The 24088-nt window shown below is 34.2% G+C and overlaps 1 protein-coding gene across 2 annotated transcripts in view; it reads right to left on the bottom strand.

Moving 5' to 3' along the window:
* Positions 1–24088, bottom strand: part of LOC110996809 (dipeptidyl aminopeptidase-like protein 6) — a 115800-nt gene that overhangs the window by 10225 nt on the left and 81487 nt on the right. For both annotated transcript variants that reach the window (XM_022264659.2, XM_045628301.1), the window contains exons 6-8: positions 21324–21553; positions 3120–3262; positions 2536–2678 (exon numbers count right to left, since the gene is read on the bottom strand). In XM_022264659.2, the coding sequence (XP_022120351.1) occupies positions 2536–2678; positions 3120–3262; positions 21324–21553 (516 nt within the window). The remainder of the gene's footprint in view (positions 1–2535; positions 2679–3119; positions 3263–21323; positions 21554–24088) is intronic.

The raw sequence follows: 24088 nt of genomic DNA, 5'->3' as shown, positions 1-24088 counted from the left end.
TAAAACTTAATACATTTCAAGACACCCTGTAAAGAACCAATACCAATCTAGTGGGTACTATAAAAAAGATACAGATGTAGATTATTTCGAATTTTAATAAGAATTAGTAAGAAAAGTCGATTTCCTTACAAAAAACGCACAACATATTATAACTCTGCAGGAGTTTTTTTTGCAGCTGATGACTCCATCTAACTCTTAGTTGCGTTTCATCCACGACTTTTAGTCTATTATAATATATTTATAGAAATAGCTTCAACGTGGAATTGATTCCCATAAGACTGGTAATTAGTTTTTAAAACACAATTCAATTCAAATTTATTTTTCATTTAGGTAACTTAATGTACACTTATGAACGTCAAAAGAAAAAGAAATATACATTAAATGCTTCTAATTTTACATTTACTGCCAGTTCTCAAATCAGGGGCGTAGAACGGAAGAGAAGAACTGGCAATAAACTCACCGCTACTCTTTTTAATCGCCAAGTTTTTTCCTTTACACAACGTTTGTAAGGAGCTGCAACCATTACACCATGTCCCATTACGTAATTTAAAAAAAAATCCAAATGATTATTACAAGCCAATGCTTAAATTATTTCACTATGATTTATAATTGATATGAGCGAAATAGATACAACATCGACAATACGAGCCACTCGTCAATACCCCGGTATCAGTAAACAAAGATCTCCTCTATTCAAGCAAAAACATTTTCCTTTCATCCCTTGGATGTTATGCAGGGAAATCTATGAAGCGCGCCTTTTCCAAGGCTGAACCCTCTACGAAGCTATTTAAGGTAAATCGAGAGTATATTTATCATAGCTTGTCATGTGGAAATGGCAGAATTGATTTTCATCTTTTTGCCTTTTTTATTAAAGTAGAAGTATTACTACTATGATATAGCGTACGTCTGTTAACACTGAGTTAGTGGATCCATAGATTTGTAATTTCTGTGTGTGTGTGAAATTTTAAAAGATGTCTTTGTGCTGAGACTTTGATATTATTAAATATTATATTTTAATACATAATTTATATTATTAATATCGATTATGTAGTTGATAAAAGGGTATTTTACTTTCTATTTTCTATTCCTTTTTTTTCTCTTTATTTTACAAAATAATATAGTACATATATCACAATATGTTACATTAGAAAACTGCTGTGATTTGTATTAATGTAACCATAGCAGTCTTGTTTAGGAGCGCAACAAATGCATGTTAAAGTAGGTTTTTTAATTTAGAATTTATGTTGGTTAGTGTTAGGCTATCTGTTATGTGATTGGGTAGACTATTTATTAGCCGCGGTAGCAAATACCGCAACGTTCTCTCGCCATATACGTTGTTTGTTCTCGATGTACAGAGCCGAACTTGCGTTACCGCCCTAGTCTGTACGTCGTGCTCCACGTTTTTTTATGTCATCTCGAAAAAACTTCTCGACTAGAAGACATTTATTTAGTTTTACTGCTAATGGCAGTATTTTGCAGTGTTTAAAAAGCCATCTTTCTTCATTTTACAATATTCAGCTGGATTTTCACAAAACTCTGTCCGCTTGTATTTCCGTATATTATTGTTTAAACTTATTCCTGATATTATTATAACAATCGCTATAACAGTTGGGTGCTTCTGTACGGCTGTCATTTAAAATGTATACGCATGCAAATAAAGGTTTACATGTTAGCAACGTTTGCTACCTAACAATGCGGGTAGACTAACCCGAGAGTAGAGAAGTATAGTTAACATTAACCGCTTCTGACGGCGACAGCTTTTGTTTATAACTTTATAATACAACTTTCACTACAAAAGCATTTATAATAAAGGCATTCAGTGAGCTGTTAACAAATATAAGTTCTGATGTTACAAATTAAAGTTTTACAAAGCCTTGTGGAAGGAGTATTTTTAACGCCGCTTCGAATGAAAAACACTGAAGTACCTGGATAGTGTATACAGTTAGAAGCAAAGCAAACCCTGTGAAGATATTAGAGTAAATTTCAGTTTATACTTAGTTCCAACTATTACTCCCGAAAATCCAATACATTCGTATGACTTACTCAAACTAAAATTAATGTCTAATTTATTAATGTTAATGAACAATTTTTTTATTACATATTTTATAGTATATATATATATATATATATATATATATTGCAATACGTTGCTACAAATTAATTAATAAAAATACTAGTTATAATCAAGATATTATTATAATTAATTATGTAAACAGAAATAAATCTAAAAATTATTGCAAATAAACGTGACTTGAAATTATGTTATACAGTTATTTCAAATTCTAATAAAAACAAATTCCAATAAACTTACCTATGACTATGACATTATATTAATGTTTGTAATATATGACATTATAAAAATTAATATGACATTTGCATGCCTATTTGTATATGGCGGATTGTGAGGATTTGTATAATCAATCTATCTTATTGTACGATCTTAGCAAATAAACGATTGCAATTTATTTCATTTCATAAAAATAATTTTGCCGTAACTAAACGGGATATTATTATACCTCGTCGGGTGTGACTTACCCTTCTTCCATGATAACTTTGGGTGGTGTCAAATGCCTTGTTCTGATATGTTTCGGGTCTGCTATGTCCGCAACTGTCAGTTTCACAGTTGGGTTAGTCGTTCCCGGCTTCGGGTATCGCACTGATCTGATCTCCGGGTAGGTCTGTAACATTAGAAGCTATCAACTGTTAAAGTCCAAATCCAGTCAATCAATCAGTCAAAATGTCTGAAGAATTAGACTTTCCAGAAAATTCAGGCCATGGTCTATTTTATAAGATAGGACTTACGAGACATAAAGGGCCGATACTGCACCCCATGGGAAACCATTTGAATGAGTGGGTCGTCGGCCTTTAAGGTATATGTTATGGTACAATGTATTATATATATATAATATTGTGGGCGTGGTAGTTTTTTTTATATAACAAGAAGGTAAACATAATAAATAATTTTAGCGTAAAACAAATAAGAAACAACAGAATTTAATTAGTTGGCAATGAAAGGTTATCAATGTCAATCGTTGAGTCATTAATTTGATTATAAAATTATATATAAAAGTCGTAAATGTGCAAGGACTTTACATAAGCAACAAGTAAATAAAACCTGCCTTTGAAGGGTCATCCGTGTCCAAAGCGGTTCCATACCAGGGGTACTTCTGCTCATGAACCAGTGTATCATTGAATGTGGCGTACAGCATCATGTGACCATCGGCTGACATCCAAAGTGCTTGACGTGATTTCAGGATTTCTTCTGGAATTTCAAATTAAAAATTACTAGAGAATTGACTTATACAATTATTTTTATTGGGGCTGATAGTTTTTGAACGTAACACGTAGAATGCGAGAGTGACCCCAGAGTATCTGTAACGCGGATTCTTTGAAGGAACTACTCCAGGTTTTTGTTTTGCTCACCCAGTCTCTGAATAGCAGAGATTCTGGATTGAGTTGAGCCCATATCTCTGCAACTTTCGGAGATAGGGAACAGGAGATGCGCAAATGATAAGGTAAAAATCACCTCGGATATAAAAACAAGAGAGTGACACATTTATGTAGGCATTTAACTTATCACATTTTCCTATCAGTATAACTTATTGCTAGTAAGTAACTTAGTTCTTAAATAAAACAATTTTCTAATCAACCTAATGACAGCACTGGAGGCTCTCAAATAAATTATTTATTTTATTTGGTTTCAATAATAATATATTTAAAACATAACACAACTTCTGTCTGTTTTAATGGTGTTAATACAAGTCAATAGGAAGTAATGCATAATAACAATCGTTTATAGAGAAAAACAATCTTTTAACACAGTTTCTAAAGTTATCTTTTTTAAAAGTAAACGAACCGCTATAAATATCAGACATAAATCACTGCGTAAACGGCTGTGCAAATCAGTAGAAAATAAATTAAGTGCGCAAATATTTGGCAATCCATTATTAGTCTTTAAACTTAGAATGGATTCAAATTCTTAAAGAAATTTAATCAGCAATGTAATCTGTATTCGCATCACAGAATACAAAAGAAACGTTTTCAATTAAACTGTTAAATGAAGAACTAAGTAAGATTCTTTTAAATTGTCTGTGGATGTAAAGAACTACACTCAATGGCTTAAGAGCGTACAGTCTATAAATTCAAAGAGAAACATCTCGAAGTATGGCTGGGATTACATTTTTTATAGTCAGAGGCTTCCTGTATAATGCAAAGATGTTGAAGCTCCAAACATATCGTACTGCATAACCACCGTCTCTATACCGTCTAACGAACATGGTCGGTAGCATGTTCACTATTACAAGCGTTTTTCCTGTCAATAGTCATTGCATCAATAGCAGATTGCCGAAGGATGATGCTTCAATCTCGTTGATGGATGAAGCGAGCCCAAAGAGCCTTGAGGATTCGTATTTTTTTGCTGTGAACGTTAAACCATGGCCTGACCAACCACTGAGGCCAGTGCAACGTGTCCCAGTAGTTCCGCAGGGTCATGTGCTATGAAGGATAACATAGTGAACATATTCAACTGAACCGTGACTTTCTGAAGCCACGATGATTATGGTAACCATCTACTGGCCAGCACGTTCCACAAACGTCTGAGATCTCTGCGGAGATCTTTGTCGCATTGGCATGAGACATTTGTCTCGCACGATCTACGGCAGCAGTAAAATCTTTTAGACGGTTTTGTAGCAAGTAGGTACATGATAAGTCTGTATTTCTCTATGTAGCGAACGCTAAAGGTTGCTTGGAGGAAAGACTGAAAGTTCATAGAAAAAGTTTTTGTCTAGACGGCATATTAGACGCTGAAATGGTACTGGTGTCTGTTGTTTGGTACTGACGCACATCGAGTGGTTCGATTTCAGTTTGTACGTTGAAACAAGAAAAAAGGAAACAAAAAGGACATATTATTCTCGCTATTAATTATATAACATAGGGCAGCCGTCTTTCTATGAAGGCGGCGGCGCCTTTTCGCCTCGTTATATTCTCTTGTATTCATTATAATTATGAGGAAATTCACACTTGCGGAAAAAGGGAGCAGTTTCGATGTTCATAGAACATAGTAAGTCAAACGTAACTCTGGCTCCTCTAATTAATTTGATATATTTGTTTTAAATATTGTTTGATGATTTGCTTTTTTAAAAGAGTACCGAGAGTATTTTACGCCGGCTTTTTCTCTCGGCCTACACCCTCTGTCTTCTTTGTCGATGAGTGGGGATGCTTACAAGTTCGAATTGATTGACGTGGAATAAGTGATACCTAGATGATCTTATTTTCCAAAATAAACGTATTTTATTTTATTTAACGTAATCAATCAAGGTTATCAAATTGACTATTTTAGTAATTCATTACTTAGATTGATAGGTTTCAACCTATAAATCTATCAATTTATTGACGCGTGCGACACGATCGAAAGATGCACCGAGCCACAAGTTCTCAAAATTTGATCCGTATAAATAACTCGGTTCTAGTGTATTAGAATAGTCTTTTTGACCACATAAATCGTCGAGACTTTGGGAAGCATAGGCAATATCTGGTGATTAGGCCAAAAGTCGCATTTGATAACCTGTCTGTTTACAATAATATGTTTCTACAGTAAGATTAGGCTGAATGCAACGAGTGATACTTTGATAAAGCATCGTTATCAATAACCTGACTTATATAAAATAAAATATTTATTATGGAACTTAAAATACAAGTATCACTTATTCCACGTCATTAAATTTGGATCTGTAGGCATCCCTACTCATCGGCAAGGAAGACAGAGGCCGGGAGAAAAAGCCGGCGTAAAAAACTCTCGGTACTCCTTGAAAAAAGCAAATCCTAAAACAATACAAAATTTAAAACAAATATCGCAAATTAATTAGAAGTTCACTGGGCTATAATGCTTATCTTCTATGAATCTGCAAGTATTCTTTTTCGACGGTCGGCCGCGGAGTAGGTATTAAGTGAAAGGCGCTCGTCATAGCAGCCAAGGCCAATATGGCGGCGCACAGAGTTCGCAGCATCTGACCATGTAGGGTATAGACTATTATTCATTTGTGCCAGTGCTCCACGCTATTTTAATATGTGTATATCATCTAAATAATTGTTAAGTACTATGTATGTCTCTCTAAGACACAGAGTCCAATAAAAATATTAGTTGGAGACTTAATCTACTTTTAAAATGTATACCCTTAATGGAATATTATTCTAAACATTTTTAATTAAATGTCTATAATGTGAAAAAAAGTTTTACTTTTACCGTGGTTTCAAACAACCACACAATCCTTTAATTTTTGTTTTCCTCTAGATTAAGGTTCTATATATAAATATTGTTTATATAACTTCTGCTTATGCACTTCTTGCAGTCATCATTTTTATTTAATTTTATTTCTAGAGTTGCCTGGAAGAGATCGCTTATTAACGATAAGGCCGCCCGTTGCATCCCTTGTAATGTTGATGTATTGTGTTATTTGTGTTTATTGAAACGAAGTGTGAATGAATAAATAACTATTCTCGCACTGAACAAACCGTGACACATCACACTGTTATCGGTAATCAGTGGCAACTTTTCTCCTAGTATTGTGACTTAAATTTTGTTTTAATTTTCCTGAAATATCTGCTATATAAAAGGAATTCAGTTAAGCTCAGAGTAACATTGGAAGACTCATATTTATCTTCCGATATCTTTCTAACTGGTTCTATATAATCTCCATTATTCTATAATGATTCAGGGTCACAGGGAGGAAATAAAAATAAACATATTTGCTGAACCATTATATTTCATAAATGTCTAACGGTCAAGGCTAGTCGCGCTGCTCGCAATAAACTATTAGAGAGCATGTCCGAAGTTCGTTGACACGTAAAAAAATAACGATGACGACATATTGACTTACAAGTATATTGGGGCACTGTGCCTTGACCTTGACTTTTCGTGGGTCTCTCAAAGAGTAATTGCCTTACCCATAAAAGACAAGTAACTTTGGATTTCGTCCTCATTAGGAGAATTATTTTCTTCTTTGGCCTTCAGCAAAGGGGTTAAAAAAAACTTTACCCAATGAATAACGTGTTTAGAGCAATAGTGATGAAAGTGTCCAAACTTGCATTCAGTAACTGAGGGCTTTGCGAACGCTTTAGCCTGCTCATGGGTATAAATCTTCGGGCGACATGAGCAGGAACGGTGTTGACAGCCCAAACACATGTTTAGATGAACATGCAGTTTGACAAAGTCTACTATCTTCGCTACGCTGGCAAACTTGTCCGACGCTGCGGGCATCACCCCACCAAAAATCGGTAACAGAGATTCAACATTGATGAGGATACATTCTTGATTGTTTCTCCACGGGTCGTAGTTGAATTCAATGCTCAATTTTTTTCCGTTGATGAAAGGTATTTCAGCAATATGAGTGGACAGTTGCCACAATTTCGATCGAACAATCTCACTTTCGTCATTGTTACGCCAAACAGACCGGACCAAATTCCGAAAGTCAGCAAAATCCAGGAACTCACTCATGCACAGGCAGAGCGCAACATCATCCGGCAAATCATGATTCGCCGGCCGGGGTGTAGCCGGCGATATTTTGCGTTTCCGGGAATTCATTACGATGGTACGAGACACTGAACTTCGGATTTTATTGAAATGGCGGAACGCGTCCGACGCGTTAAACGTTCAATGCAACTACTGAGACCAGATTGACAACATACGTCTGAATAAATTAATATTTACCATATCGCTAGACGCGTTACCAAACAAAACGATGTTATTGTGCGATTTGAGCAACATATGTGTTTTACATTAAGCAGATATATTTGACCTTGAATGTGCATTGTTATTCACGAGCGGACGGCGTGCATCTTTGACATTATGGAAAGAGCATATAATGAAATATAGAAACGTAATACACTAAACTCTTACACCTTTTTTAAAATTTAGGGCCTGTTTCACAATGTCCGGATAAGTTCCAAATAAGCTATTTGTTACTTATTGGTAGGATAAACAGTATTTTTGCGTTTCACGACTGTCAGATAGCGCTATACGTCATGAAATGCGAAGTATCTTATTCGAAACTTTTATCTTTCGAATAATTTATGTGTTGCATAGCTATTTGGCACTTTATCCATACATTGTGAAACAGGCCCTTAGTATTGAAAGTATCGCGCACACGTTTTTTGAGATGTAGATTTCCAGTACGTCATATGCTTATATCTTCCACATCGTGTGGTCCAGCTGTATTTATTTATTTATGTATTACCCGTAGTCGCGACCACTCACACATGCATGTTATCATAAAATTTCAAGAGTGTCTGGGTGAGGTTACTCACCTCAACCACGTGACGTTCACGCTTTGAACTTCACATTCACCCAAACCCAATAACCAATCAATCCATTTTTGACGATCCGAGATAGACATCTTAATCCAAATTTGATAAAAGTGTGCCAACAACCAATCGACGGATTGTAATAGCCTGTTCTATAAAAAAAAAAGTTGTCGATACAAGATATCCATGATAGGTTGGATCGGTGTATACCTACCTTTGTATGAAAATGACAGTTCAACTGTGCCAATATCCTATATTAAGATTTTAACTTAAAAATAATTAAACAGATATTTGATACATTTTAAACATAGACATGTATATTTTAATATTATTTGTACGGTTTTATTTACTTTATTTGGTTTATATTTATTGTCAGTTATGAGGGTAAAGAAGGAAGTAATTACATTCTATTCTTCGTAGGGTTGAGATGTAGATAGGAGATCGATCGAAGGTCTTGGTCTGATGGTAGTAGGCACGGTGAAATAGGATCACGCAATTACATTCTCGTGGGAGCAACACGCAAATACATAGTCGAAATAACTAATATCACCGCATACACGAATTCAAGTACGACCAGTCACCACAAGTAGCACCCGTTCACGAGTATGACGCATGGCCAGCCCAACAACACGCTTAGAGTGAATACACAAAACATTGCTATTTATTTTTACTTATCATCAATCTTTCTTCATTGTTTGCACTTCGTTATTATTATTTTTCATTTTATCTTCTGTGACGTATTTTCATAGTAAAAATTATGTCGTTTTAACACGATTATTATAAAAAATATTATATATTGTGTTTACTACATAATGTATTTGGGAACCCTTCTAATTCAAAGTTAATAGTATTATCCAAATTAAAAAAAAAATCTTTAACTATTGACAACACACGTGAAAAAAAGACGCATGTTAGTGAGTGAGTGAGTGTAATGTTGACACTTGTTAGGTGTCAGGAGCATATTCAACTCTGTGTACTGTGTGTTCATAAGCCAAATTACTAGGATTGTATAAGTTAGTTGGTTTCGTCACAATATATTCAATTTAATAATTAATTTCCGTTGAACCGAAAAGATACTTTTACCCTGTCCATTCAAAATGAGCCCATTGTTCCCTGGCAACAAAGGAGTTCTTTAATGTGAGCCGTTTTATTTTCTATTGGAAAATTCCTCCATTGAGTTAAAATTTCGACAATGCGTCTGTTTTTGTTTGTAACATTGTTTATGTGATTCGTAAACTTTTTCTTTGTTATGTAAGATTAGATTCCTTTTGCACACATTTCTCTAGTTACGTTAAAATTTACGTCTTATTTTTTCATTGTGTTGAAAAGTCAGCTTTCTTTATAAGAAAGCTGACTTTTCAACACAAGCTTATAAAGCTCAGTTTAAATGGAGTATTTAAACAAGTCTCCTAATTTGACCTATTATTATTAATAAAACATGCCCCAAATATTTAATGCCCGACTGTTTCGTTTTGATGATTCAAGAGTCTGCAAAGTGGTCGTATTTAGACGATCTATTTAAGAATTAACATTAACCATATTATCCGGGTCAGTGGATTGACGTCACGATGTGCACGCGCCTGTGACGTCATCTGGTTCGCTATACAGGTCGTTTGAAAATATTTCAAGTATAAAAACCAACAACAAAATATTTACTAAATATAATGATAATAATATTTCTGTTTCGTTTTGATTAGCCTTACAGTAGAGGGATAGAGATAATTAAATGTGTGAAGTGTATATTAGTTTATAAGATACTAGTTATTTATTTATTTATTTCGTAATCCTACAGCTAACATAAATTATATGTAATTACAAACAGATACACTGAAAATAAAGCCAAAGATGGAATACATCATACATTTTACTACGAAAAGGTTCAAAGATTTACAAAAGAGAACAAAGAAAAAGTATCAAATACATTTAACTAATTGTGATTAAATTTATTTAACTAAGCCTAATTTGGCTGTGTTGTGTCATGGTGTAAAAGTGTGGGTATGTACGTGATGGTGTGTATGTGGGGTGTGCTCATGATGCAGGTGATTTTGCGCTAAGGATATTCTTAATACACTTTTTAACCACCTTCCACGAAGACTTAACAAGTCAAGGCTTGAATAGTGGTCATTATATGTCCGGGCTGCGCGATACAAAATTATTAAGATTAGGCGTTTTGTAAAACATTTTTCAGAAAATTCTAAATTTGATTCTCTATCTGGTTAGGTTTGGGCATTGGATACAAGTACACCAGCAAAAATAAAGATTTAAATCTACACCTAGCAGACAGCCTATCAGCACAGTCATACGGCGGAGAAAAGTGTTAAGTTTGAAACACTCTGTGCAAATAGTGATACATCTTCTGTACATCTGCCGGAGTCATTTCGCATCGTTCACTGACACTGATCAATTGTTTAATGCAGTACAAGATATATATTAAAATATTGCTAAGTTTGCTGTTCTTTTCTTGTATTAGGAGTATGTTCGCCGATTTGTATCAGACACAAAGTCTTCTTTGTTCAAACTTTACTTTGTAAAACCGGAAAACCTTAATATTATGATGTTGTAACGTTTATATATTGATGATTTTTGTAGATGAAACGATTATATATGTCAGGGAATACCCGGATTCAGGATGTGTTCTGATCAAGTCAAGCGAACGTAGATTTTTATTGTTGCTTTGGCTATTAAGATTTCTCCTATTAGCTTTAAGAATCATAATTTAATTTGGTTTTTATTATTGAATAATTTAAATACTTCTTGTTAGGACCATTGGTGGCAGAGAAAGTACCGAGAGGGGTCGAGCCGACATCTTGATTTTTGAAAAGTGCATACAGGTAACGTAGAATACATAGGTACCTACTACATAGGTCTTTGTAATTTGGGTTAAGTAGATTATTGGGGTAATATCGGTTCTCTGAACCCGCTGCTCGATATAATTACAGCTAGTAGTGTTATTTGTGTAAAATGAATTAATCTTAATTAAATATTGTAAGAAAATTATTCGTGTCTTTTGTGTCACCCATGCCAGCCCGTTAATGAAGATGTTGATATTGAGAAGATGTTCATATCGATGGAGCGGCATTTTTCTCCGATATTATATATAAGGGAGGATAAAATATTCACAACAAAATGTTTCCTTAACATAAACAATAGAGCGCGACCATGATACATTGACACGTGCCACAAAATGATAATAAAATATCTATTCACTTATTTGTATGAATATCTGATTTTTTAACGAAATTTCAATGTATATAACATTAATGGAGTCATTTGGATGGTTTAAGTTATTACTGTGATTAATTTGGTGGCAAATGATGTATGTCACGTTTCTGTAATGTTCCGAATTTAATGATCTGTTATAATTTATATCTGTATTTCGATGTGACGAGGAATTTAGTTATTATATTAAATGGATATTTTTTTTTCATTAATATAATTATTTAATATAACAAGTCTACTACACTTAAAAGGGCAATGTTGGTATAGTGACTAGTTGATATACTATTGGCATACGTGGGTAAGACTGAAAATATTTAGAACTGGACAGTTAGAAACATTGCTAATGAAACCTTTTTTTTTAATTTCAACTTTAGAACTCTTTGGTAACCTAATGTAGTATATTTCATTCATTTGTCATTTGTTTTTGTGAATTGGCGGCAAATCTAAAACTCTTGTTACGCGTGAAAATGAACCTAACGCGAGAAAATTTTCGGTCAATGATTTATTATGACTTTCGTTGTAGGCTTACTCAACAACAACGCTATGATATGCTACCATTGGCAATATTAATGAACCTTAATGAACTCATAATAAAGTCCTATCTCGTGCCATTTACGATTGGTTTAATAAGTTTAAGCGTGGACGTAGCAATCTCAATGATAATCCGCGTGAGAGACGTCCTTTAACAGCAACTACTGAAGATTACATCAGTGCTGTGTGACGCTTGATAGACTAAGATAAGTTGTCAAGATTGCAAAGTCATTGCTGAGAGTATAAATGACTGTATTCGGCTGCAGGAAGGCATTGATCAAGTGGTTAATTGGAGCAGGAGAAATTAGAGTTTAATTTGGAGAAATGCAAAGTCATATCTTTCTCAAGGGGACGGTTGATCACTCGGTACAATTATACCATTAGTGGGCTTTGGCTAAAGTCTCAGAGGTCAAAGATCTGGGAGTGTATTTTAATACGAATCTTGGTTTTGCGCACCATGTTGATAAGATATGCATAAAGGCCTATAGAAATCTGAGGTTCGTATTATTGATCAACTGTCTGAACATCTTTCAGACCGTTAGTTAAACGGCTAGGCTGTAAATTAAACGGCGGATTATGCTAGTTGGCTGCCACATCAAGACCATGACGATCAAATCTTTCCCGACAAAGCCGTAATGCAATTAAATAGACCGATTTTGATGAGTGTATATATAGTATGTGTAGTGGATTCGAGAATAGTTCAGATTATTTAAATTAGAAGTCTTTCGTTGTTTTTTTTATTATTTAATAATTTATATTTAAGATGCACAGAATAACGTCAGGTCCGCTAGTCAACCACAAAACACTGGAGATAAACATAAATAAATCTAATAAAGAAAGCTTCTAAATGATAAACATATCGCGTAATGGTTATTACAAATATAACCAACCTTTAAATATAAAACAAAAAGAGAACACAAAGCTAAAAATAGCCAATCAAAGGTCAGACATTCCGACTATGTTCGTATTAATTTGCTCTCAATGCAATTCCTGAAACGGCTGACCAAGTTTTCAATCGCCTTTTAAATCCGCATGAATTATATTTTCATTTATAAAAATCTTTAAATCTAATTGGCGGAGTCGAGTACTTTGAGTTTCTTTAAAACTTATAATTAGTATTAAAATTGTATCGATAACATTACTTTTAAAAATATAGGCAACTTAACAAAAACCCTTCTCGATCTCTCAGACTTAGCGCTAATTATCTTTATAGCATCTTACCCGTCACTTGTGATGTATTTTTTATTACTTTAATCTGTGGATCACAGTCCATTACAATAATAGAAAGCCTACATTTGAAAGATTGAACGTGAACAAACAAGACGTTTCCTTTCATTTAGCTAATGTAAATCTTTTCATCTTATTACCTTATCTTTCTTGAATAGAACTTGCTTGTAAAAGGCATCAAATGTATAATCTATATAAAATTATACACGATTACTTCGTATACGGCTATTAAATAAATAGTTTTTAAGGCAAAATCATATTTTTGAAGTGAAACTTCTTTAGGAGCATGAGGGTAATTTTTATACGGAAATGTCACGAAGTCGTGCAGCGTTTTGATGGAAGAAAAGGGAGATGATTGGGAACGGTTGAGGTGAAAAGGCCGAACGTAAAATGAAGAAAATAGTCATGGAGCGAAGCGAGCAAGCGAGAAAAATCGAGAGAGAGAGTGAGATAGAGCGATGATCGCCATGAAGCGAGAGGTGAGAGAAAGCTATAATGAGAAAGATTGAGAGAGTAAGGGAGATCGAGAAATAATACACGCAATTGGTTGATGTATTCGTTTAGTAGTTACTTATTAGAACTTAAGATGGCAAGTCTGTCGCATAACATCATGTGCAGTAAACGCATATTTTTTATTTATTTAAAATATCATTAGCACATATATACAGTATATAAATAGTGTGAATAAAGGTATGTAAATAGATGGAGTGATCATATACTGGTACATGATCATCTATTCGGGCTTTTACTTTAGTAATAATTAATTTAAAAAGAAATTGCACTTCTGACATGTGTACTTTTCAGTATTTTATTTGAGGACAGTAGTTTCCTTAATTCTAGGTACATGTTCTTTACATATTATTATCAAATCAATGTTTATAAACCTTTTAAGCTACAGCCTATGTTTTTAAATAGTTTAAACTTCTCATTGACTTTCAAAAGTGCCTTTGAAAACATGATAGACCGTCTGATGAAAATAACTAGATTCGTGTTTAAATAACATAATATGTACTAAAGCTAATAATAAATTAGTAAAGTCTTCAAGCTAGAATGTTTAAGTTTATTTCTCCGAGGAAATGACGGCCTACTTCACGATGGTACAGTCGCCAATAAAAGTGCAAAAAAGTAACTGTTAAGTCTAACAGAGGAGTTATTCGCTACCTATAGCTAAATTTAATTAGTAGACGTGGAGGCAGAATACGTATCACCTCGATGTCCATCGTACCACAACTGAGCGTTTTATAAGACCGTTTTTGCACGCACCACCGCTATTTGAAACCCACTATAGTATTTCAGAACCAATTTGACGGAGAGAAAAGAGCGTACCAGTTTTTAAAAGGCCGGCAATGCATTTGCGAACCGTCTGGCATTGTGTCCATGGGCGGTATCACCTAACATCAGGAGAGCCTTCTGTGCGTTTGCCCCCTGTTCTATAAAAAATGTAATGACCACCGCTTTGACTATTCATTTTTGAAGCCGACAGAGCACTTACTTATGAATTATTTATAAGACCCCTAGAGTAGCCTATCAGGCACACGATGAGGCTGTGGTCGAGAAACTAGACAGAAAGGTTGGGTGTATTTCGCCGGGTCCGGCTGACAACTACTCCGGAAATATCTTCATGATTTCTATAGGCGAGTCAGAGGCCGCTGGCCGGCGTTACCTCTTGTGTCTATATTAGTGACATATTTGACAATCTTATGGCAGACTTTTTATGCCTGCGAGATCTGCTTAAGCAAAATTCAGATAGCTCATTTCTCGATACCCTCGTGCCAGTCTCGAACTCCAGGTGGCACCTGGCCTTTTCCGAAATGAGCTACCATTACGTCGGTATTTTTACATTAGTTAATTTTTGTGGCTGATAATTCAGCCAATTTTTACGTCATTTTAGAAAAGCTAGGGGTGGACTTTAATTATTATCCACTTGTGTTGCTGACTGTACTTGTTTGTTTGCCAGCAACATAGAGGGTGCTTGATGTATGAGGTGTCAAACGATTCATCTCAGTACAAAGACCCAATCTAGGTCGGAGGTAAGGTCAATATTACGTGCAGTGATTTAGTAGTTTTTGGCACGTGGCTTTGCTTGCGCAACTAATCTTTCAATTGTTTAGTACTTGAATAAATGGATCCGCCATTCATTCAGGTCACTAAAATTTTTTTAAATACGTTCAACTATTACCTAATTCGGCTGTGTGTGTGTGGTGTGAAAGTGAGTATATGTGTGCGAGTGTGTGCAAATGGGAACGGATATTATCATATTCCGCGATAGCTTAAGCATAAAAAGTGATCGTTGTATATCCGGGGTGATGGGTTTAGTTTTTAAAGCGTTTGCTAGAGTGATAGATCAATAAAGACTTGTTCATAAATTTATAATTTGTTTGTGATTTGTGAAGTTCCGAATTTTATTTTTTCAAAATCACAACTCGGTGCTTGGCTTCTAGTGGCCGATAAAGTATTACATAAGCAAATTTAATGCAATTTATTCCCCCCTAACTCTTGTCAGCGAAAGTAAGCAAAAATAATAGGAATCCTTTAAAATCCATTTCGATTTCAAGAATGTGTTATAATATGTGTGAAGAAGTAAATAATTACTGTTGACATTACATGTCACGAAATAAGTAAATCAATGACCCATATAGTGCTAACTGAGCGGACCGTCTACACTCATTGCAGAAACCTGAAACGACCTAAATTACAAATTAAAGCTTAAAAAATATTGTATATTTTTATTCCTGCAATGATTAACATTGTAATCATAGAAGATTGTGGTAATAATTCTTAAGTTCCTCGACAATATTTTATAAGTAAAAAACGTGAAAAAGGACCAAGTAAGGACGTTTCAGACATGAGTTCTACGAGAAATAATGAGATCAAAGAAACATTTCAATATTAAACAATAAATCTGAACATCGAAATTGCAAAAGCGTTGACAAGAAACAGAAAATTTGGTATCCATGGCCATTAAACGTATAATTATAAGTACGTGGATGGCCGAGCTTTGCTCGGTATTTGTATTTTTGTTAATTGTGTTTTTTGGAAATTATATTTAAGTACGAATTACATACTAATAAAATGATGAAATATGAACAATATAGAATGGAATAGCTTTAGTGTTGTTGTCTCGTTAAAACAATTTTAAAAATATAGTACTATTATTCGCCGATAGATGTCAGGAAGAGTCATTTTTCAGTTTAAATTGAGACTACTCAAACACCACCTTTTTGTTATTTTCTATCATTTATTCCTAGCTGATCGATTTATCGCCCCCGAAACCCTCTGTATACTAAATTTCATGAAAATCGTTGAAGCCGATTCCGAGATTCCAATTATATATATATATATATATATATATATATATATATATATATATATATATATATATATATATATATATATATATATACAAGAATTGCTCGTTTAAAGATATAAGATATAAGCCTTTATTCAGACTGAAATTTTACATACAATTTAATTTGCGGGCAAATAGGTTATCTTATTTAAATATGTCGGCTGTTCACGGTTTTCTTCCGGGACACTGCCTGCCTACCAGGGAGGACAGCTGCCTTGATCATATGCTCTTAAAGTTGGATAAAACTAAAAACTCTGCATTAGTCGCAATTCTGAATACATCCATAACTGATCACTTAACGGTACTATTGACCATATCCCACACATACCAAGCTACATCCAATAAAAAAACTATTACTATTACTAACTTTGAAAAAGCATATCAATACTTAGAGAGTGCAGATATATCTTTCTTCAACACATACGTTGACCCAAATACTCTTGCTGACAGGATAATAGATGTGATAAAAACAGCTCTCCTTCTTAACACTACAACCAAATCAGTTACCAGCTCCAAGCGTACTTTAAAACCCTGGATATCTACAGGGGCCCTGAGATGTATCAGGCTTAGAAATAGAATGCAGTTGCAAGCCAGAAAGGATCCATTTAATATTATAATAAGAGTAACCTATAAGCGCTTTCGTACGTTTTGCTCTAACCTGATTAAGAAATTAAAAAGAGATTATCATAAAAAACTAATTGCATGTTCTATAAAAAATCCGAAAAAGCTCTGGCAAAATATCAATTGTATAACTCATTTTAAAAAACCGAAATCATCTAATGTACGTCTTCTTCAAATCACACCACATCCTCCAGATTCCTTAAACCGTGTCAATAATTTTTTTGTCACAATTGGTAAAACACTAGCAGAAGACATAATGACTTCGACTGGGTTTCGTCCTAGTTCAGTTATGATTTCTAATTCTGGCTCACAGAACTCCTCTTTTGTATTGTTGGAGACTGATCCAGTGGAAGTGGACTGCATACTCATGGCTCTTGATTCGGGAAGTGCATCCGGATGGGACGATATACCTATAGGCTTCCTTAAATTGTCTAGGGACGTCGTAGTTCCTCTTATATGTCAACTGGCCAATTTATGTTTCGAATCGGGAATATTTCCGAAAGCATTGAAGCGTTCCATCATTACGCCCGTGCACAAGGGGGGGGACACGGGTGATGTCAACACTTACAGACCCATATCTGTCTTACCTGCTATTTCTAAAATTATAGAAAAACTATTAAATAAAAGACTTATTAGCTACTTGAACAAATATAATATACTTTCTGACTCGCAATATGGATTTAGACAAGGACGCTCGACACAGGACGCTATTACAGCACTGACAACTGAGATTGTAGGTAGGGTAGACGAAGGATATAAATGCTTGACAGTATTCCTGGATTTAAAGAAAGCTTTTGACACCGTTTCGATCCCCATCCTTGTGCAGAGACTTGAGGCGATGGGTATAAGAGGCACAGCTCTGTGTCTTTTTGACAGCTATCTTCGAGATCGGACTCAACAAGTTAAAATAGGAAACCTTTACAGTGAAGAAGAAAATGTTTTATTTGGTGTGCCGCAGGGGAGTGTGCTTGGCCCAACGCTGTTCCTGGTGTACATTAACGAACTATGTAACCTGCTGGGCAGCGGAGGGAAAATATTCTCCTATGCGGACGATACAGCTATTGTCTTCCATGGAGAAACTTGGGAATCCGTACGCCAGAATGCTGAACGAGGTCTTGCCGTTATATTTGACTGGCTAAAGGCTAATTTGCTGACCCTAAATATTCCAAAAACCAACTTCATTTGTTTTTCTCCAAGTCGGAGATCTAAACCGGGTGCTACTTTTGGGCTTGGGATACATGAGTGTGCGGACCACTATACACAGAAGTGCAACTGTCAAATTATTCAGAAAGTTACCTCTACAAGATACTTGGGCATCATTATTGATGAATGTCTATCATGGCACTCACACATTTCTACTATTATATCTCGAGTCAGGAAATTGATATGGATTTTCAAGACGCTACGCCATGTGATGTCTCCTGTGATACTGAGTAATGTTTACGTTGCATTAGCTCAATCAGTAATTACGTATTGCATACCAGTATGGGGTGGTGCCACAAAAACTAAACTTCTTGAGCTGGAAAGAGCGCAGCGGTTTCTAATAAAAGTGATGTATTTTAAACCATATCGATATCCCACAGTTAACTTGTACAGATCAAGTGGATTGTTATCGGTAAGGCAATTATATCTTTTAAATGTCACCTTATATCTGCATAAATGTGTTCCTTTTAATTCTGCTAGCCAGGATAGAAGACGGAGTGGTAATGTGGCCCGCACCGTAATGGTCCATTCAAATTTTGCCAGCCGTCAGTACGTGAGTCAGTCTGCATATATTTACAACCAATTGAACTCTAAACTCCGACTTCATCATAGAGTTTTGTATGATTGTAAAAAGGTTGTAGCAGGGTGGCTGAGAACTCTAACATACGAGGAAACTGAGCACATTTTGGTGCGAATTCGCTAGTTTGAGACGGGCCGTATTATGAACTTGACAGCGTGCACACTCGCTCACATACAGCACACACATGCACACATACACACACATTCACACATTCATAGATTAAGTTAATTTAGATTTAGTGAAAGTTTGTTTAGTTAAGGGAAGTAGCGAGCCAACCCCAACACAAGTGTCTCTTGACTACTTACGGGGGTTGTCTCATACTCATTTAATGATGTTAAAAATTTGAGAAACAATAAAAAATTTTATTATTATTATTTATTTTTTTATTATTATCTGAAACTATTGTCTCTAGTCAGTGTATTTAAGGTATACTTTTAATTAAATTCTTTCACACACGATTCATTCACACACCCACAACCACTCATAATTTACCTTTATTTAGTTTCTTACTATAGTTTAGTCTTTTCTTTGTATATTTTCTGTCCGCGATGGAAAGCTGGTGACCTGTTACCACATGACTTCTAGAGCCCAAGTTTAGGATATTCCAGTTATATCCACAGACTTCTGCGAAAGTTTTAGCAGAAACGCTGTCTATATGAAATGCCATTGCAGCGGAAAGTGTTGTCATTAAGATAAGGCCAGGTTGAGTCTCTCATTTACAACGCCCTAAAGAAAACGATAGCGTGATCCCGAATGATCACTTCACACAATTTCTACAAAGCTTGAACATTTAATTCCCCTTAACGTTTGTGAAACGTGTTTTCTTTATTTAGACAAATATAACGGGCCTTTTTTTAATATGTCCTTATGATTTTATCATCCAATAGTTCAGATTAATACATTTTTAATGAGGTTATAACGCAATTAACATTTGACAGGTGTTTGACAGTTTTGGCATACTCACTGTATACACTCGTTTTTAGAGTATTCTGGAAAATATTTTTTATTAACAATACAGCTAGTCGTGTAACTGTGAGTTTGAGAATTGTTCTGTAATATTAATAAATACAACATTCGAAAAATTAAAAAAAAATGATGTCAACGTCGATAAATAGAAGTTTAAATTGTTCTATATATTATATACTATCCTATAATTTACTTGTCTTCTTTCATACAATTTTTAATACCTTATATTACGATTGATTGTCAAAAGTATTTACAAATTCTTATCCTACGTAGTAGTAATATTACTTAAAAAATGATAAAAAGAAAATTTAAAATCATTAACGTAGTTAAATAACTAATTATAATTTTCTCCTTTAATTTGGACAAGGTAGAAAGCTGGGGGCGGCCGCAGCGCAGGCGGAAAATAATAACCGGCTCAAATATTCAAGTCCTCCAACTTCGATATTGTTGGAGTAGAGACTCTTAGGTTTAGGTTGGGTTCAAGGGCAGAGGTGCTAATTAAAGATTTTGGGTAGCGTCTGGTAGGTAGTACCGATAACCCCAGAGCTAATGCTATACGCTGAATAAGTATCGCATTACAGGGAGGAAATGCCAGAGTTAAAGGTACACTGCCACACAGACCAAACTATTTAAATTTGTTTTCATTTTCTTTTTAATTATTTATGTACACGAAGAACGGTACGGTTCCTGGGTCATTAGATTATTATTATTTAAGTAGTAAATAGTATATAAACTGAAAGCCTCTTAGCTTTTCTTTAATTGACCATTCGCGTACAACAGAATACAGGCAAAATAATGAAAAGTTAATTGCTGTGTAACGAATGAAGGCAATGTAACAGTCGATAGTGCCTACGTCTGGCTGTACTCTCGGGGCGTAACTTATAAAACTAAGAAAGTCTAAGGGCCTGTTTCACAATGTCCGGATAAGTTCCAAATAAGCTATTTGTTACTTATTGGTATGATAAATAGTATTTTTGCGTTTCACGACTGTCAGATAGCGCTATACGTCATGAAATTCGAAGTATCTTATTTGAAACTTTTATCTTTCGAATAATTTATGTGTTGCATAGCTATTTGGCACTTTATCCATAACTTATGAAACAGGCCCTAAGTGTGCAAAATGCACAATTTGGATTGTACAATATAGGTTAAGAAAATTGTAAATACTGTATGTTTAAGTAGTTATGTTAATTGTAAAGACTGTGATATTTAAGTATTAATAAACTAAATAGTTAATTTATTTTGAAAAACACATGTGTAGATAAAAACAACGAAAAAAAACTTGTGAACTCAGTGTGTGCATATTCATAGCTTTATTACATTTCTTACCTTCATACAGCCAGTCTGGCACTCCATTATGTATGGTCCCCGGAATACCGGTTTCTGTGACCCGATACCCCGTTGATGAGCGCGGGGCAGGTCTATAATAGATATCGTAGTCCTTGACCGTAATCAGGCCGTGTCCTTTTGGGGTCCACATTGCGAGGATGAGAAGGGGACCCTCGGAGATCACACCGCCACCAACTTCATCCGGCAGAGGTGTTAGAGGATATGATTCTCTGTAAACAATTATAATAAAAAAATAAAAATAAAAAAATTATAATAATAATAAAAAAATTGTTACAAATGTTTCTTTCGAATAAAAACAGTATTTTAGTAATATTTGAGTGTTTTTTTTAACTACTGTAATCATTTAAATAATTCTTTTTTATTATTTATTTCGATTTACATGGTAAAGAGTTGTACTGTTCTTCAGCAGTAGTGGTAATTGGAAGCCACATGGAGTGCCTCAAAAGTAGTTTGATGATTTCATTTCCAAACAATTTACCATATTTACGCCATCTATTGGCGAGAAGTTAATACTATACATATATAAGAGATAACAAAATTCCGGAACAAAAAAAACTAAACCGCGTGTGCAGTGACAGTCGTTGCTTTAAAAATTATAATAATTTGGCTTTCCTAACCAAAGTAGAGATATTTAATGTCAAAGTGGCCAGTACAACAAAACGCCAATTTCATATGTAAAAGACCTATTTCAACTGGATCCTTGCAGCTGAAATGTCACCTATTTAAATTTCAGTGTATTTGGTTTCAATAGCCTCACGTTTAGAGGGCAGTGATTCGTGAGTTTTGGTTGGATAAATATATAATATTGCGTATTTAAAGTAGTATTTACTACGACTCACACGAAAGAAATATTTCAGAAGTCGTAGGTTTGATCCCCAGCCGTTCTCTAATGGTACTGGTAATAATCTAAATTCGTAATGTCCTTTCTATGAAATAAAAATTATTAAAGAAACGGATTTAGAACGGAATATAAAGCGGAATATCAAAGGCAGGGACCTATATAGGATTTAATTATATAAATTATTATTATTAATTTCTATCAATGTGTACCTTTTTATATTAAAATATTTTGATTTCAGTGTACAAGATTCATTCCAATATTAGCCTACCTGAGCTAATATTTATATATCTGTTAATTTATATAGCTAACTTTCCACTTTAAATCTAAATAATTTTCTAATATTTCTGAAACTCCCATTAAATGGCCCCAAAGATTGAAAGAAACATTAAAAGTAAAACAACTGAATAATTAAAATGGCATTCTATTTTTAAACTCTAACAGATGACTATTTCGAAATGTCCAGAGTAAATATAACAAATGGAGTCTACAAAAAATGAACTCCTACACTGCCTTGAAAGAAATACGACCTCGGCATATCAAAGATAAGGTATGCTTACCTAAAATGCAGTACTGCGGCGACATTATTTCCTAACGTTAGGGCTGATACAAATAATTTACAGAAATTTTATAATGATAAGTATAGTTTTTCACGTGTACCTACCACAATCCTAAATATGTTGTGGATGTGTTTGTAATTAAAATTATAAATGTTTTATATGTGTTCATGTGGATTCGAGAATTGTATAGATTTACGAATAGATTTTTTTTGTTAACTAACTGCAATTTTAAACTAGTACAAAAATATTGGAAGGTCGCTGTAAGAATGCCTTGCGTAGTCTTGAAACACTAGCTGGTCTAGTCAAATAGAATCTCGTTGTATCTGAACTGAACTAATGTCAAAAATAAATGCAGACCGAAAAAGAAAATTAAAAATATTAATTTACCTAATACACAAATTTATGCAAAAAATTGTTGTTCTAAATACATTGGTTACGATTTTTATGGAAGCCATATTGTGCAAACTTGGCTTTAGCCAAAATTATTTATGAGACATTTATTTACGACAAATATCACTACTAATAATATCACTACTACACTACTAGTATTGTCTTTTAACAAGCTAAAAGCATATTTAAAGAAAACACTTTTTACTGGATTGAAGCTAAGTATTATTTAACTTATATAACATAATTTTAAATTTTCCCGATGTTTCGCATGATTTACAGCGTGTCTGGTCACGGTGACTGAAGACAAAAGGTGTTCAAAAATCACAGCTGTAGAAAAAGTTATATTATCGGTATTTATTTCCTCGGAGTTGATATCGACTAAAAGATTAAGGGTTTTTGCAGAAATTGCTTACAGTGTTCTCCTTTTTCGAGAATTGTTTGTTTTGAGATTTAAAAATGCATATTATCAAACACCATTCAAGTCTACTCGTCTTCCAGTATTGCCAAAAGTAAACCTATAAAAAATTCCCTTTTATATATAAAATATTTAATTCCTTGAAGGCAACCATAACGTAGCAGATGTATACGTAAACTGCACATCTACGTATATACTTTAAGCGATGAATAACGACCCTTGAGACTTATATTGAAAATGCACCTATATTTGTTGTATCGTTATGAGTACAATTTGTACATAAGATATTAAAAGAGGTATTAATAATATTGTGGCCTAATAAGTAAAACAAAAGAAGGATTTTGTGAGTACAGCCTTCTGTGTCGAATAAAATAGGAAAATTTTTTTTAGAACAGAATGAGAATGTATAATTGCGAAAGTATGTATTTGATTGTAATTATTCTCGTGAACCAATCACAATCGTATAGTCTTTAATTAATATATCTTTTACACATTTAAAGAAAACACTTTTTATCGGATCATTTATTATTATTTTTTATTT

Source organism: Pieris rapae, chromosome 5 (genome assembly GCF_905147795.1).
Source record: "Pieris rapae chromosome 5, ilPieRapa1.1, whole genome shotgun sequence".
NCBI classification, from domain to species: Eukaryota; Metazoa; Arthropoda; class Insecta; order Lepidoptera; family Pieridae; genus Pieris; species Pieris rapae.
The sequence above is the reverse complement of the archived record's forward strand: the minus strand, read 5'-3'. Positions and strand labels throughout refer to the sequence as shown.